A 16,184-nucleotide genomic window follows, 5' to 3' on the forward strand; every position below is an offset into this window, starting at 1 on the left:
TGCTTTGTGGCCCAACATGTGATCTAACCTAGGGAATGTCCCATGTGCACTTAAGAAGAATGAGCATTCTGCTGTTTTTTGAATGGAATATTCTGTATATATCCATTAGGTCCCTCTGGTCTAATGTGTTGTTTAAGGCTACTGTTTCCTTATTGATTTTCTTTCTGGATGATCCATCCATAGATGTAAGTGGAGTGTTAAAGTGCCCTGCTATTATTGTATTACTGTTGATTTCTCCCTTTATGTCTGTTAATATTTGCTTTATAAATTTAGATGCCCCTAAGTTGGTTGCACAGATATTTACAATTGTTATATCCTCTAGTTGAATTGATCTTTTTATCATTATGTAATGCCCTTCCTTATGTCTTGTTACAGTCTTTGTTTTAAAGTCTATTTTATCTGATATGAGTATGCTACCCAGGTTTTTATCATTTCCACTTGAATGGAATATTTTCTTTTCCATCCTTTCACTTTCAATCCATGTGTGTCTTTAGGTATGAAGTGAGTCTCTTGTAGGCAGCACATAGATAGTTCTTGCATTTCTTTTCTTTTCTTTTCTTTTTTTTTTTTAAGATTTTATTTATTTATTTGACAGAGAGAGACAGCCAGCCAGAAAGGGAACACAAGCAGGGGGAGTGGGAGAGGAAGAAGCAGGCTCCCAGGCTATGCTGGGAGCCTGATGCGGGGTTCCATTCCATGACCCTGGGATCACGCCCTGAGCCGAAGGCAGACACTTAATGACTGAGCCACCCATGCGCCCCGGGTCTTGCTTTTCTTATACACTCAGTCACCCTATGTCTTTTGATTGAAGCATTTAGTCCACTTACATTTAAAGTAATCATTGAAAGGCATGTATTATTGCCATTTTGTTAATTGTTTTCTGGTTGTATTTGTAGTTCTTTTCTGTTCTCTTGCTCTCGTCCCTTGTGATTTGATGATTTTCTTTAGTGGTATCTTTGGATTCTTTTCTCTCTCCCTCTCTTTTTGCAGTTTCCATGGGTTTCATATTTAACACCCAATGTACATAGCAGTCTATTTTAAGTTGATAGTCACTTAAGTTCAAGCACATTCAAAGTCCTACATTTTATTCTCCTCTCCCCACATTTTGTGTATTTGTTGTCATGATTTACATATTTTTATTTTGTGTATCCCTTAGCTAATTATTGTAGATATAGTTGTTTTTACTATATTTTTTAGGGGAGGGGCAGAGGGAGATGGGGGGGAGAGAGACTCTTAAGCAAGCTCCACATCTAACATGGAGCCCAACACAGGGCTTGATCTCACAACCCTCGGATCATGACCTGAGCCGAAATCAAGAGTCAGCCGCTTAACTGACTGTGCCACCTAGGTGCCCTGTTTTTACTACTTTTGTCTTTTAACCTTCCTACCAGCTTTAGAAATGGTTGATTCACTCTCTTTACTATATGTTTGCTTTTACTAGCGAGACTTTTTCTTTGATAACTTTTTAATCTCTAGTTATGGTGTTTTCTTTTCCACTTAAAGAAGTCCCTTTAACATTTCTCATAAGTCCAGTTTAGTGGTGATGCATTCCTTTAACTTTCATTTGTCTGGGAAACTCCTTATCTCTTTAATTCTGAATGATAATCTTGCCAGGGAGTGTATTCTTGGCCATAGGTTTTTTCTTACAGTGCTTTGAGTATATCAGGCCACTCCTTTCTGGCCTGCAAAGTTTCTGTTGAAAAATGAGCTGATGATCCTATGTTTACCATGTATGCAATCACTAGCTTCACTCTTGCTGTTTTAAGATTCTCTCTTTATGTTTAATTTTTGACATCTTAATTATTTTCTGTTGGTGTGGACCTCTTTGGGTTCATCTTTTTTGGAACTCTCTGTGCATCCTGCAGCTGGATGTTTGTTTCTTTCCCCAGCTTAGGGAAGTTTACGTCTATAATTTCTTCCTTTTGTCTTGTTACACTCTTTGTTTTAAAGTCTATTTTATAAGACTTGTGTTGATATTGTATGCTTGCTATTTTCCCAGAGGTCCCTTAAACTAACCTCTTTTTTTTTTAAACCTTTCTTCTTTTTGCTATTCAGTTTGCATGACTTCTACTACCTTGTTTTCCAGATTGCTGATCTGTCTGTATCCTTTAATCTGCCATTGTTCCATCTACTGTATTTTTTTTCATTTCAGTTATTGTGTTCTGTTCTGATTGGCTCTTTTTTATTTTTTCTAATGTCTTTGTTGAAGTTCTCACTGTTCATCTATTCTCTCAAGTTCGGTAAGCAACTTTATGACCACTACGTTGAACTCTTTATCAGACAGATTGCTTATCTCTGTTTCATTTGGTTCTTTTTCTAATTTGTCTTGTTATTTTGTTTGGAACATACTTTTCTGTCTCCTTGTTAGGCTTGACTTACTGTGTTTGTTTTTATGTATTAGGTAGATCAGCTATGTCTCATGGTCTTGACGGAGTGATCTCATGTATAATATGTCCCTTAGGCCTGAGAAGCACATTCCCCCCCAGGTTATCAGAACCAGGTACTCAGGGGTGCCCCGTGTAGGCTGTCTGTGCCCTGTTGTGGCTTGGTCACAACTTTTTCTGGCATGCTGGTAAGAGGGCTGACCCCTGACCCAGATGGCTGCAATGACTGGCCACATTGCTGTGGGTGCACTGGTGGGTGGGGCAGCCCCTTGTGTGGCTGGTTGTGAGGTCAGGCCACAACTGTTACAGGCATACTGATGGGTGGGCCTTGCCCCTGTCCCTGGTAGGAGCCACTCTGGAAGGGTGCTGGTTCAGGTTAAAGCCACTTGTTTGGTGTGTTAGGACAAAAGCTACTTTGGAGAATACAGTTCCTGGCCAAGGATACCTGCTGGGTGTGGCATGGTGGGAGATGCTTTGGGAGGTACTGTTTAATGATCTTTTTAAAAGTATTTAATAACTGGGGCACCTAGGTGGCTCAGTTGCTTGAGTGTCTGACTCGGTTTCAGCTCAGGTCACGATCACAGGGTAGTGAGATCGAGACCCGTGTGGGGTGTCTGTGCGCTCAGCACAGAGACTGCTTGAGATTCTCTCTCCCTCTCCTGCTGCCCCTCCCCCTGCTCTCTCTCAATAAATAAAATCTTCAGAAAAAATCTAATAGGTAATCCTACTTTACCATTCTTCATCAGAAGTTCTATTGTTTATTCCTTAATCTGTGAACTTTTTAATTTTTTAAAAAGGTTTATTTATTTATTTTTAGACAGAGAGAGAGAATGCATGAGCAGGTGGGTGGGGAGGGGCAAAGGGAGAGGGAGAGGAAGAGAAGCAGACTCCTCACTGAGCGGGGAGCCTGATGTGAGGTTCGATTTCATGACCCTGAGATCATGGCCTGAGTCAAAATCAAGAGTCAGACACTTACCCAACAGACCACCCAGGCAACCCTGAACTTTTTAATTTTTAAGATACAAATTAACCTAATAAAAATTATATTTATTTATTTTAATCCTTAAGGTAGTAGCTAAACTAATAAACTTAAACTTTTAACTTTTTCCAAACATTCCTAACATAAAATCTTTGATATGATAAACTGTTCAAATTATTAGTCTAAAATACATTTGAAAAAGCAATTTTTGCATATGAGGACCTACTGTCTGAAAAGAAACTCAAATTGAAATGTTTGGCAAAACCATAAAATTGATAATGGACCACTAATTGATAAATTTTTCCTATGTGAATAAGTGTATTTGACATAATGTAGAGACATTAATCTCTGACTTTGCTTAATGATTTAGAATATTCTTGGTCTAAGTTTCACACCTGTCTTACGCCTACTAGATAAAATGACACATTTTATGTTAGACTTTTAATATATTTATTATATTTCAGTGACATTCTTTGACCCTGGCATACCTGAATCTGGGGAAGACAAGCACTATTAGAGATGATTTGCCAATAATTTTCCATTTGCTTTAACTTTTTGCATTTTTTCCATATTTTTCCCCTGAGGGCTTTACAGAGACTAGAACATATTTGATAAAAAACTTATATATTCTTATAGATAAGTAGGCCTCTCTATGAGATGGCTTGATTTAACCAGCATAATCCTAAAATCTTTCCTATTTCTAAAACAAAATATAACTTTCAATCATCTCCAAACAGCCAGATCAAAATATCACAAATGACTACATAATGTGATCCTTCTGCTTTAGGATTTTTTTTAATCTTATGTGATACGTGGAAGATAGAAAATTTAACCAATTATATTTATTTCTATGAACTGAATATTTTTATTCTACCCATTTAATTTACATATGTCCTTTAAGATTGTTTTAGTCATACATGAATATAGAGGTGGTTTTTCAGATAATCAAAACTATAATAGCTATTTTTCAAAATAGCGCTTATAGTTAGCTCTTAACATGCTGAATTAGAAGATTATAGATCAGTGATCTTTAAAGAGCATTTGTTCTAATAACTGGTTAGGTAAGTTTTAAAATCATTTGGTAACTGTATGTAAATTACTATAAAAAAGTATACAGATCAGGTTTTTTTAACACTTAGAAATAAATCTGAATTTGATGATTAAAGAAATATCTGCCCTAAAATATCTAGGGTATATAGTTTTTTGATAATCTCTGCAAAAAGTTGTTGTAGTACATTTAATGCTGAAAGTTAGATTTGGAGAGTGACTGTATTAAACTATATATTATGCTAAGGATCTTGACCTGGATGTAAATAGATTTTGCTTTTACGTTACACAGCTACAAATACTGTATGCCTATAAAATCATGTTATGAAACTAACAAAATAAAACTCTTTGAAAAGATGTGATTAGTGCTGTCAATCTATTATCTTCATTGCCTTTTATCTTGAAACATCAAAATAATTTTAGAAAAAGACCTACTGGTTCACCTCGAGGCCCAGGTGGTCCTAGTACTGTGCTATCTTCTCCTGGATAACCCTGTAATGAAGATAATGATTTATAAACAAAACCAAGTTAATAAAATAACCTTTGAAATATGCAGGCTACTATTATCTAATATGTATGAAATATACAATCTTTATTTAAATGGAAAACTTTTACCTACAAAACTTATCACAGGATATTTTATACAGCTGTGATTCCTATAAATTCTAAGAAGTGTCAATCTGTTTTAATTACATGAAAAGCAGTTTAGGAATTTGCTCGAAGTTTCAGGTTTCCAACGATATTGTAAATCAACAGGAGTACTGCTGTAGTTATTCTTAATCCGTAAAAAATTTTGCTATAAATGTACAAGTTAGTCATTTAATCTGTAGTCTCACGATTTCTTTTGATAAGTAATTAATTTTACTTTTACAAAGCTTTACAGATTGCAAAGTGCTTTAACATATATTATTTCATGAATATCTTGATACAACTAATTGAAGACATTTTAATGACTTATTTACATTTTTGACCTTTATTATTTATCTTTTAGAACATGCAACACTTCCCAAGTTGAGAAGTGTTTCTTTTATTTCTTGAAAATGTTTCCACGCATACTTTCAGAAAGAACACAAAAATTTAATATTTAACTTTAGGATTGAAAAGTCAATATACACACATACCTTTTCTCCTTTAGGTCCTGGCAACCCAGAAAGTCCTGGTTGACCCTGATGGCCCTAACAAGAGGACAAGTAAGCAGACATTCTACATACCATTTGTGCATGTTCTCCCTAACAGCACCAAAGCCATGCTATGAGATATTGCCAATATTCTGATGAAAAACAAGATTCATTCTGTAGGGGGTTGAAGCCTAAATATATTAGAAAGGTTGTTAGCAGTGAGATTTAATCTTAATTTGCATAACTGGGATAGCATCTTTATATAACTATTTTCATGTAAATACACACATTTTAATTTTCAATTAGAAATGATTACCCTATATCCTGGAATTCCTGGTTCTCCATCAGGTCCCATCAATCCTAAATGTCCCTAAAAAATAAAGTAAATATTAGAAAGAAAACAAACAACTGTTTAAACCATTAAACTTATACTCTTATTATTTATTTGTTTATTGATTTATTTATTTAGTACTCTAATCATTTAAAATTTAGATTTTTCGAGGCATAATATTTTACCTAGTCTGAAATGGGAAAACAAAAGTAACATTCTAACTTTTGCCTTGTTTTTCTTCTGAACCACAAAAGTCCCACCAAAAAATGTCTCTGTAGTTTATTTCTGGTATGAATATTCTTTTTTTTTTTTTTACTTTCTTTTCTTTTCTTTTTTTTTTTTATTTTATTATTATATTATGTTAGTCACCATATAGTACATCCCCGGAATCCGATGCAAAGTTCGATGCTTCATTAGTTGCGTATAACACCCAGTGCACCATGCAATACGTGCCCTCCTTACTACCCATCACCAGTCTATCCCATTCCCCCACCCCCTCCCCTCTGAAGTCTTCAGTTTGTTTCTCATAGTCCATAGTCTCTCATGTTTCATTCCCCCTTCTGATTACCCCCCTTTTCTTTATCCCTTTCTTCCCCTACCGATCATCCTAGTTCTTATGTTCCATAGATGAGAGAAATCATATGATAATTGTCTTTCTCTGCTTGACTTATTTCACTTAGCATTATCTCCTCCAGTGCCGTCCATGTTGCAGCAAATGTTGAGAATTCGTTCTTTCTGATAGCTGAGTAATATTCCATTGTATATATGGACCACAGCTTCTTAATCCAGTCATCTGTTGAAGGGCATCTCGGCTCCTTCCATGATTTGGCTATTGTGGACAATGCAGCTATGAACATTGGGGTGCATATGGCCCTTCTCTTTACTACGTCTGTATCTTTGGGGTAAACACCCAGTAGTGCAATGGCTGGGTCATAGGGTAGTTCAATTTTTAACTTTTTAAGGGACCTCCACACTGTTTTCCAGAGTGGCTGTACCAACTTGCATTCCCACCAACAATGTAGGAGGGATCCCCTTTCTCCACATCCTCTCCAACAATTGTTGTTTCTTGCCTTGTCTATCTTTGCCATTCTAACTGGCGTAAGGTGGTATCTCAGTGTGGTTTTGATTTGAATTTCCCTGATGGCTAATGATTTTGAACATTTTTTCATGTGTCTGTTAGCCATTTGTATGTCTTCATTGGAAAAGTGTCTGTTCATATCTTCTGCCCATTTTATGATTTGTTTATTTGTTTCTCGTGTATTGAGTTTGAGAAGTTCTTTGTAGATCTTGGATACCAGTCCTTTATCTGTGGTGTCCTTTGCAAATATATTCTCCCATTCCGTGGGCTGTCTCTTAGTTTTTTTGACTGTTTCCTTGGCTGTGCAGAAGCTCTTTATCCTGATAAAGTCCCATAAGTTCATTTTATCTTTTATTTCTCTTGCCTTTGGAGATGTGTCGTGAAAAAGGTTGCTCTGGCCGATGTCATAGAAGTTGTTGCCTATGTTCTCCTCTAGAATTTTGATGGATTCCTGTCTCACATTGAGGTCTTTCATCCATTTGGAGTTTATTTTTGTGTATGGTGTGAGAGAGTGGTCAAGTTTCATTCTTTTGCATGTAGCTGTCCAATTTTCCCAGCACCATTTATTGAAGAGACTGTCTTTTTTCCACCGGATGTTTTTTCCTGCTTTATCAAAGATTAGTTGCCCAAAGAGCCGAGGGTCCATTTCTGGGTTCTCTATTCTGTTCCATTGGTCGGTGTCTGTTTTTGTGCCAGTACCATGCTGTCTTTGTGATCACAGCTTTGTAGTACAGCTCGAAATCTGGCATTGTGACGCCCCCAGCTTTGTTTCTCCTTTTCAACAGTTCCTTGGAGATTCGGGGCCTTTTCTGGTTCCATACAAATTTAAGGACTATTTGTTCCAGTTCTTTGAAAAATGTCCTCGGTATTTTGATCGGGATAGCATTGAAAGTGTAGATTGCTCTGGGTAGCATGGACATTTTAACTATGTTAATTCTGGTATGAATATTCTTAATCATATTAAGAAAAATATTTTCAGTTGTTAGAATCTCATAGTTTTCTAGTAAGTTCTTGGAAACGTAGTTTGCACCTGTCAAAGTTTATGGTAGATGTGCATCACTGAATATTAGAATATAGCCTGATAGTTTTTGATTTGATATGTTCATGACAGGATCAAGGAGAAATATTCACTGATAGTTTCAGATACTTTAATGAACAAAGTTTCAGCTCTGGTCAAACTTGTTAAAATAGAAATGACTGACAACTTATGTGCAATAATCACCCTCTGACTGCTTTTCCTATCAATATTTTGCAGATGAGGATACTATATAAATTAAGGGCTAATTAGTAAATGCCCCTAAAATACTGAAAATGTGACTCAGACAACTGAAAAGAGCAAAAATAATAATCCCGAGAATCTCTTATCTTTCATACTATTAAAAAGTTTCCACATCAACTCTCCTATTTGAGTTTGAAACTAAACAGGAGATGAAAAAATTAAGGCACGGAATAGGTATTAGGCCAAACCAAATATTAGACTAACCAGACGTTCTAAATATGATTATTTACCCAAAGAACCACCTATCATTAAAGTGGATATAAAGTAAAAATATTAAAGTAAATAGATATCTTACATAGCATAAGAAGATATAATGGAAAAAAGGACTGCATTATAAATCATAAAATCCATAAAAAACTAACAATAAACCTAATAAGCTAGAGTTAAGAACAGAATGAAGGAAATAACAAAACTTTATTAAAGGATATATAAGAAGATATAAGTAAATGGAAAGACATAGTGCTTCTCTACTGAAAGCTTCAATATTAAAGGAACTTGAAGAGCTCTTTTTAAAGTTCACATGGAAGAGAGAATTATAGTAAGAGCTGAACTTTTTAGAAAAATGAATTATGGAGATTTGCCCCGACAGATTTCAAAAAATACTGTAATAGTATAATAATTTAAGTAATGTGGTATTGGACCTAAGAACAACAGACAAACAGATTGACAGAAGAAAACAGAATGAAAACAGGCCAATAAACATTTGAGAGTTTAGTTTATGGTAAAGGTAGTATTTCAGAAAAGTGGGAAATAGATTGACTATTTATTAAATGATTTTGAGACGACTGAATATCAATTTGGAAAAGAGAAAATCAGTTCTTTGCAACTTATTTCATAGCAAAGAAATAAACTTCATATGAGTCAGGGGTAAAAATAAAGCTATTAAAGTATCAGAAGAAGGATATAGAAGAGTATTTTTATATACTTTAGGTAGGAAAGGTGTTTCTAATGAAGAAATAAAATGTAGAACTGTAAAGAACAGACAAATTTGACTATATAATTAACTTTCTGTCCAGCAAAAGATATCACAAACAACAGATGAATGACAGAAAGGGAAACGTATTTGTAATATATTTTATAACATATTTAACAAAATATATTACCTAAAATATATAAGGCAATATTGCAAGTCAATCAGAAAAAGACAACATAATATAAGTCATGTAAAGTACACATGAAAAGGCAATTTCCAGAAAAAAATACAAATTACTTAACTTCAATCAGGGAAATGTAAATAGAAAGAAAATGAGACACGGTTTTTCATTTATCGGATTGTCAAACATCAAAAGAGTTAATAGGAAGTGCTGGTGGTGGGAGAGTGAATTTGATGAAACTTTTTGGGAAGGTTAAATATGTGTCAATATTTAAAAAGTCAATATTCTTTTTAGACAAAATCCAAAGTAGAAGGCTGCTTTGATGGCAAGACTCTGGATTAATTCTGATGTTCATTAAAAATTAATCATATTATATAAAGTTTTTTAACATATAAGTCAAAAGCAGAGAAATATTAATAATTTAAATAAAAGGAAATAACAAAGACTTGAAGTAGTAAGATGAATATGTAAAATGAGCTTGGGACAAACTTTCCTCAGACAACAGATGGATTATGCAATGCTCTCAAGAAGGCCTTGGTAAAAAGTCTAGCGTTTGGGCATTTAATGGAGAGTAGGACATATACCTGCATTTTGTATATAAGCTTATGAAACAGTGAAGATACTAAACACTGAATTACAAATATTCTGCATCTCTTGTGCTAGGACTTTCTGAACAGGTCCAAATATATTAGCATAAAATTTTGCTATTATAGGTTCAGAAGTATTACGCTACCCTTGTGTCCAACATCATATAAAGTTCATGCAAAAGATTAAATATTAGATGTCATGGATATTGATCACAGCTGGTTAAAAAAAAAAAAACCCTCCAGATGAGCATGTGGAGGCCAAGCTTATAAAGAAAACTCATTTTTATTGTGGACTAACATAACATAATAAAAAAATAAAAAGAAAAAACAAGAAAACTCATTTTTAAATAAACCTAATTTTCAATGCAATTTGCCAATCCCGACAGCATAGTTTTATACAGATATTAAATTCTGATTTTAAGTGCAAAGCATATAAACTTTCTTACTTAGGTTAGGAGTTATAATGTGATTTTTTTTAGACTTCATTTCGTATTTTATTTCCATTTTGAGTTTTTTTTCCCCCTTTCCCCTTTCCATGTCCAAAAACCACTAAGCCATTTAAGTACTGTGGAATGCTTACAATTCTCCACAGCCCATGGAGGTAGATTATTTTCAATGGAACTATTGCTTTCTCTGTAAAATTAATCAAGGGATGAAACTTTAAGGACATGGATACATTTCTTTTCCATCCACAGTGAACTCAGGTCTGGAAACAAATCAAATACTAACCACAGCACCTCTAGTTCCTCTGGCACCCTTAGGACCACTTTCCCCAATTTGTCCAGGAGCACCTCTGCTTCCAATTTCTCCTGCGGGCCCTATTTGTCCTTTATCGCCCTGTGGATGTCATTAGTAAGAGAGAAAAGTGAGAAAAAACAAATTTTTTACTTAGATGAATTAACTACATCATATACCTGGAATGACACCAGAGGATATTCTGTTTAGCAAAATTCTGTAAATAGTAACTTTGCTTTAACTTAATAATAGTAGAGACCATCACTGACAATAGTAACGTACCATCACCACCTAGGTTATCCTAAAGATATAACTAAAAGTAATTTAGAGAAAGAACATTAAAAAAAATAATTTTGGCCAAACAAGCAGGGGAGATCTGGTGTTCATGCTGAATTCCAAAATAACCAAGTTTTTTTATTTTGAAATTTGTTATGTATGTATGCTTGCATGCATGCACGTATTTCTTGTTACCAGAGAAAACAGGCCCCATAAGAAGCCCGTTTCTTTAGAGAACTTCAATGCCACCAAGATCTATTTAATGCAAAAAGGTTCCAGTGTATGGTTCTGTATATTCAGAATCATCACTCACTGGTTTGGAGTCTGCCTTTAAAAATCCATAACATTTGTTTAATCGGTAATATTTTTATATCATTTTACATCATTTTTAAAAACTAGTTACCTTCTGTTTTCCATCAAGCTGGCTGATCATTCTCTACCACCAAAATACAGCTGCTTTGAAGCAACTTTAAGTATTATGATTTGTTTTCTGAAAATAGGAACCAACCTGTTCTATTATTGATATTCAAGTAGATACAAAGAGAAACTAGACTGTGATCACGGCCAGGAAGTTTTTGGTATTCATAATAATTCCCAGGGGTGCAGGTTATTGTAAGGACTTATACTGTCCCACTTCTAATGTTCATTTTAGAAATAACATATGAATGGTGAAAAGAGACTTCAGTATTGGGTTATTTTCATGGGCAAGAATAGCTACTAAATATGTAAGTGATGAATCACTGAATTCTACTCCTGAAACTAATATTACATTATATGTTAACTAACTAGATTTAAATAAAAACTTGAAACATTAAAAAAAAGAATGGCTACTAAAATTTACCTCATTCATTTTTCTTTAACTTTTATTCTCACTTATACTGTCCCTACATTATGACAAAGATGGAGTGGGTGTATATTAGTAAAAATGATAAAATTAGACTTTGGGAATTCGATATGGTGTGATTTGAAGCTAAATACAGTAATATATTCATAACTGTTGTGGTAGAATAAAGAAAATAATTTCTGTCTCACCAATACTTGAATAAATTATTGACTCCATACAAAGATGAATTTTTAATTATAACATTCTAGAATTTTATAAATATCATTTCCTTAGTAAAATATAAAAGAAACAAACCATACTCTTGATTTGTTTCTTAGTCAATATATGGGAAAGATAAAATCAATCATTAACCTTTTCAATTTAGATAAACAGTACTAATGAACCCAGAAAAAACTCTAATCATATTCCTTTCCCCTAACCATTTTACTAAAGTTGTTACTAAATAGCACAAATGGTATAGTATTTTCCTTTTCTCTCTTTTCCTGTCCATAGTCTACTAAAGAATTTTTGGCAAACAGTAGAAGGAAAGGCAAAGATCTCTATAGAAACTACAGAGTAGGAAATTTGCCTTTAAATAATTAAGGTGATGGGTATTCCTAAGTATAGTTAAATATTAATTTATACAAACATGCCTTTTAAAGCCAATTTATAGTTCTTTATTACTTTATATCTAGTGCAAATAAAAATATCACATAGCATCCTATGGAGCTTGGGGCACATCAGAAGAAAGATCTGCTATAAAAAGATGTAAAAGGAAAAAAATGTAAAAAAAAAAACCCATAAAAAGATGTTTAAAAAATTACCTTTTTCCCTGGACGACCTCTTTGTCCTGGAGTTCCCACAATTCCTTCAGGTCCCTGGATATCCAATATAAAAAAAGAAAATAAACTGTTAAGGAAAGGACTAGATGGAGTGTTTAAATACTTACATCACATAATCACTGAATTAAACACTACATAAAAATGAGGATTACTTTTCAACAATAAATATTGTTTTTTTATATTTATTTATTTTTGAAGATTTTTTTTAGAGAGAGAGAGAAAGAGTGCGCGCAGATGAGTCAGGGGAGGGGAAGAGGGATAGGAAGAGAATCTCAAGCAGATTCTGCACCAAGGCCATAGCCCCATGTGGGCTTGATCTCTCAACCCTGAGATCATGACCTGAGCTGAAACCTAGAGTCGGATGCTCAACCAACTGAGCCACCCAGGAGCCCCTGTGTAATTGTTTAAAAAATAGGTCACCATGATTTAGAGGTCTAGTGAGTAAAGTTTATATATACAAGCCAGTCAAGATAGATAAAACTAAACTGTTCTTTATTTATAGGAAGAAAATTACTTGGTTTCAGTGTAATCCATTTTAATTGGTGAGACTGTAATTAAAGTAAACCCAGTGCATCCATTTTACCAGTTCTATGAGCTACTGTGGGTTCAACATCTTGATGAATGTATAGGATTATAAAATATATCTAAAACATGGTCAAGAAGAATCTCAGAATCTGGGGCGCCTGGTTGGCACAGTTGTTAAGCGTCTGCCTTTGGCTCAGCGCATGATCCCGGCATTCTGGGATCGAGCCCCACATCAGGCTCCTCTGCTAGGAGCCTGCTTCTTCCTCTCCCACTCCCCCTGCTTGTGTTCCCTCTCTCGCTGGCTGTCTCTCTCTGTCAAATAAATAAATAAAATCTTTAAAAAAAAAAAGAAGAAGAATCTCAAAATCTTATTGGAGTAGATTAAAGAGATTTTCTCTGGTCTGTGGAAAAAAGGAGAGAGGGAAATACATGGAGAAAAAAGAGGTAGTCATATTAAACTGTTTAAAACAATATTTTCATTTCAATCTGTATTTTGTTTAGACAAAGTAGACAGAATTTTTTAATACTCTTTTTAAGCGTCAACTGGCTAAATATTTTAGATATCATGTAAATTTGCAGGTCAACAACAATTAGGCTTAAATGAGATCCACAGTAAGCCAGAGGATGCAAGTTCTAAAATGGCTAATAATTAATCACAGCACTCCTTGCATTAGTTGGAAATGAAAATGGAAACCTCAAATTCGTGTCCCAAAGCTTGGAAAACTGCAAAAATGATGTAGACAAGAAATAAATTGTGGTTTACCACTGTGCTATGTAGGTTCTTGATAAATATTTGTTGAACGAATAAACAGATACCTAAGGAAGTGACTCATGCCCTATGCTCCTGAGCAAATGCTCTTCTAGCCTCAGAAAGTCACTGAATTTCGAAGCCAAAATGGTAAAGTTCTATTGCTGTAGTTCTAGCTGCATCCAGAGGTCGAAATGATAGTTGCACTAACCTGAGTTTTTTTGTGGTTAATGCCGAGTTTTAAAAAGAGGCAGATTAACCTTCATTAGAGGTTAATGGTGTGAACATTTAAAAGTCAGACTGCTAGTTTCATATTCTGGCTCTGTCACCTTACAGCAATACGACCATAAATAGATTATTTAACTTCTAAAGGCCTTAGTTTCTCATTATATAAAAGAAGTAAAATAATACCTTTTCAAAGAGTTGCTAAGATTGAATGAGATAACGCATGTAAAGTTTAGAAAGAACTGGACTTACACTGAAGAGCTTAGGTCAGTGTTAGTTCTCACTAACTACTGTTGCCTTTTTAAGGTTTATTGTGTAATATTTAAATACATATAAAAAGATATTAGAAGGTACAATAAATACCCATGTACCCACCACCCACTTGAAGAGAAAGAAACAATATACATACGTACATAATTGAATTCCCTTTACACATACCTCTCCAAACAAGTTACCCTCCCTCTTCACTCAGGTTCAACCATTGCCTTCAATTTGTTTATCATTCCCATGCATTTCTTTATACTTTTACTCCATTTGCAATATATGGTTATTTTGCATCTTTTCAAACTTTAAATAAGCATACTTCAAGTATTCTTTTGAAACTTTTTAAACACACATTTTGTTTTTGAAATTAATCAATGTCATTAATCCATTCACTTTCTGTTTTTAATTCTACAGGATTCCATTTTCTTATCAAATCACAACTTATTTAAACACTTTCCTACTGATGAATTCTTGGTGTGGGTTTTATTGCTGTTATAGATAACGCTGCAATAAATACCTTGTGCATCCCTCTATGCGCCATGTCAAAGGTCTGTTTGTTTGTTTTGTTTTGTGTTTGACAGTATTGCCCCTGAAGTTAAATTGCTGAGTTACAGAATATACGCATCTTCAAGTATACAAGATATTGTCAAATTGTTTTCCAAAGTAGTTTTGTCAATTTACATTTTCACAGCGACGTTTGAGTCCAGTTACTCCAAACCTTCTGTAATGGTTGGTACTATCGGACTTAAAATATATCCATCTCATTGTGGGAAATGATATGTTGTTTGTGTTTTCAATTTGCATATTTCTGATTATTAAGGAGGAATGATTATCTATTCATAAAGTTATCCGACATCTCTATTTGACTCTCTGGCTCTTATCTTCTGTCCAGTATTCTCCTGAGCTATTCTTTTTGGGTTATACATAAAAGTTTTTATACATATTCCTGATACTCGTATTTTGCTCATTCTATATAATACAGATCTCTTCTCTCTGCTTGCAGCTTATTTTTTCACTTTAACATAACTTTTGATTAATACAAGTTTGCAGTTTTAACATAGTCATATTTCATTAATATTTTCTTATTTCTTTCAGTGTTTAGGGGATCCTTCTCCTCTCCCTCTAGAGATCATGAAATGTTCTCATAAATGTTCTCATAGTTAACATTTTGATTTTCACAGCTAAGTGTTCAATTGGAATTTCATTCTTCTGTGTGTGTGTACACTGGTGTGAAGAAGCTGCTTCATTTTGTTTTCCATTTGGATAACCAATTGTACCAGTATCTTTTATTGAATATTTCATCCTTTTCTTAATGATCTGTAATCTATAATTAATTTATCAAACTTTGAATTTCAAAATATACTGAGATATGAGTCTAGGTTATCTTCTATTTCCACTGGTCTCTTGTCTTTCTGTGAATGAGCGTGACACTAACTAAATTACTCTAGCTTTAGTAAGTTATGATATCAGGGAGGGCAAGTTCTCCCTTCTACACACCACTGTGCTCCCACCCTTTGCAACTTGTTCTTGAAAACTGTCTTGATATTTGTCCTTTGTTCTTCCACATTCCTTATAAAATCACTCCTCATCAATTAGGTCCTATAAAAAATTCTTATGGGAATTTTGACTAAAATTATACTGAATTCATAGACTAATTTAGGGGAAAGTTGATAATTTTTTGATATTGAGTCCTCCTATCCATGAATATAAACTATCTCTCCATTTATTTAGGTCTTTGTTAATAAACATTTTTTTTCAATAAAATTTTGCAAATCATTTGTTAGATTTATTCCTAGGTGCTTAATTTTGTTGTTGATTATATTGTAAAAAGTATTTTTTAAAGTTTTCT

At 34.0% G+C, this 16,184-nt stretch overlaps 1 protein-coding gene across 2 annotated transcripts in view; it reads right to left on the reverse strand.

The window, feature by feature from the left end:
- The window catches only part of COL24A1 (collagen type XXIV alpha 1 chain), a 380,233-nt gene that overhangs the window by 83,871 nt on the left and 280,178 nt on the right, over positions 1-16,184 (reverse strand). For both annotated transcript variants that reach the window (XM_034653815.1, XM_034653814.1), the window contains exons 40-44: positions 12,556-12,609; positions 10,627-10,734; positions 5,845-5,898; positions 5,532-5,585; positions 4,846-4,902 (exon numbers count right to left, since the gene is read on the reverse strand). In XM_034653815.1, the coding sequence (XP_034509706.1) occupies positions 4,846-4,902; positions 5,532-5,585; positions 5,845-5,898; positions 10,627-10,734; positions 12,556-12,609 (327 nt within the window). The remainder of the gene's footprint in view (positions 1-4,845; positions 4,903-5,531; positions 5,586-5,844; positions 5,899-10,626; positions 10,735-12,555; positions 12,610-16,184) is intronic.

This window comes from Ailuropoda melanoleuca, chromosome 2 (assembly GCF_002007445.2).
Source record: "Ailuropoda melanoleuca isolate Jingjing chromosome 2, ASM200744v2, whole genome shotgun sequence".
In the NCBI taxonomy this organism is placed as follows: domain Eukaryota; kingdom Metazoa; phylum Chordata; class Mammalia; order Carnivora; family Ursidae; genus Ailuropoda; species Ailuropoda melanoleuca.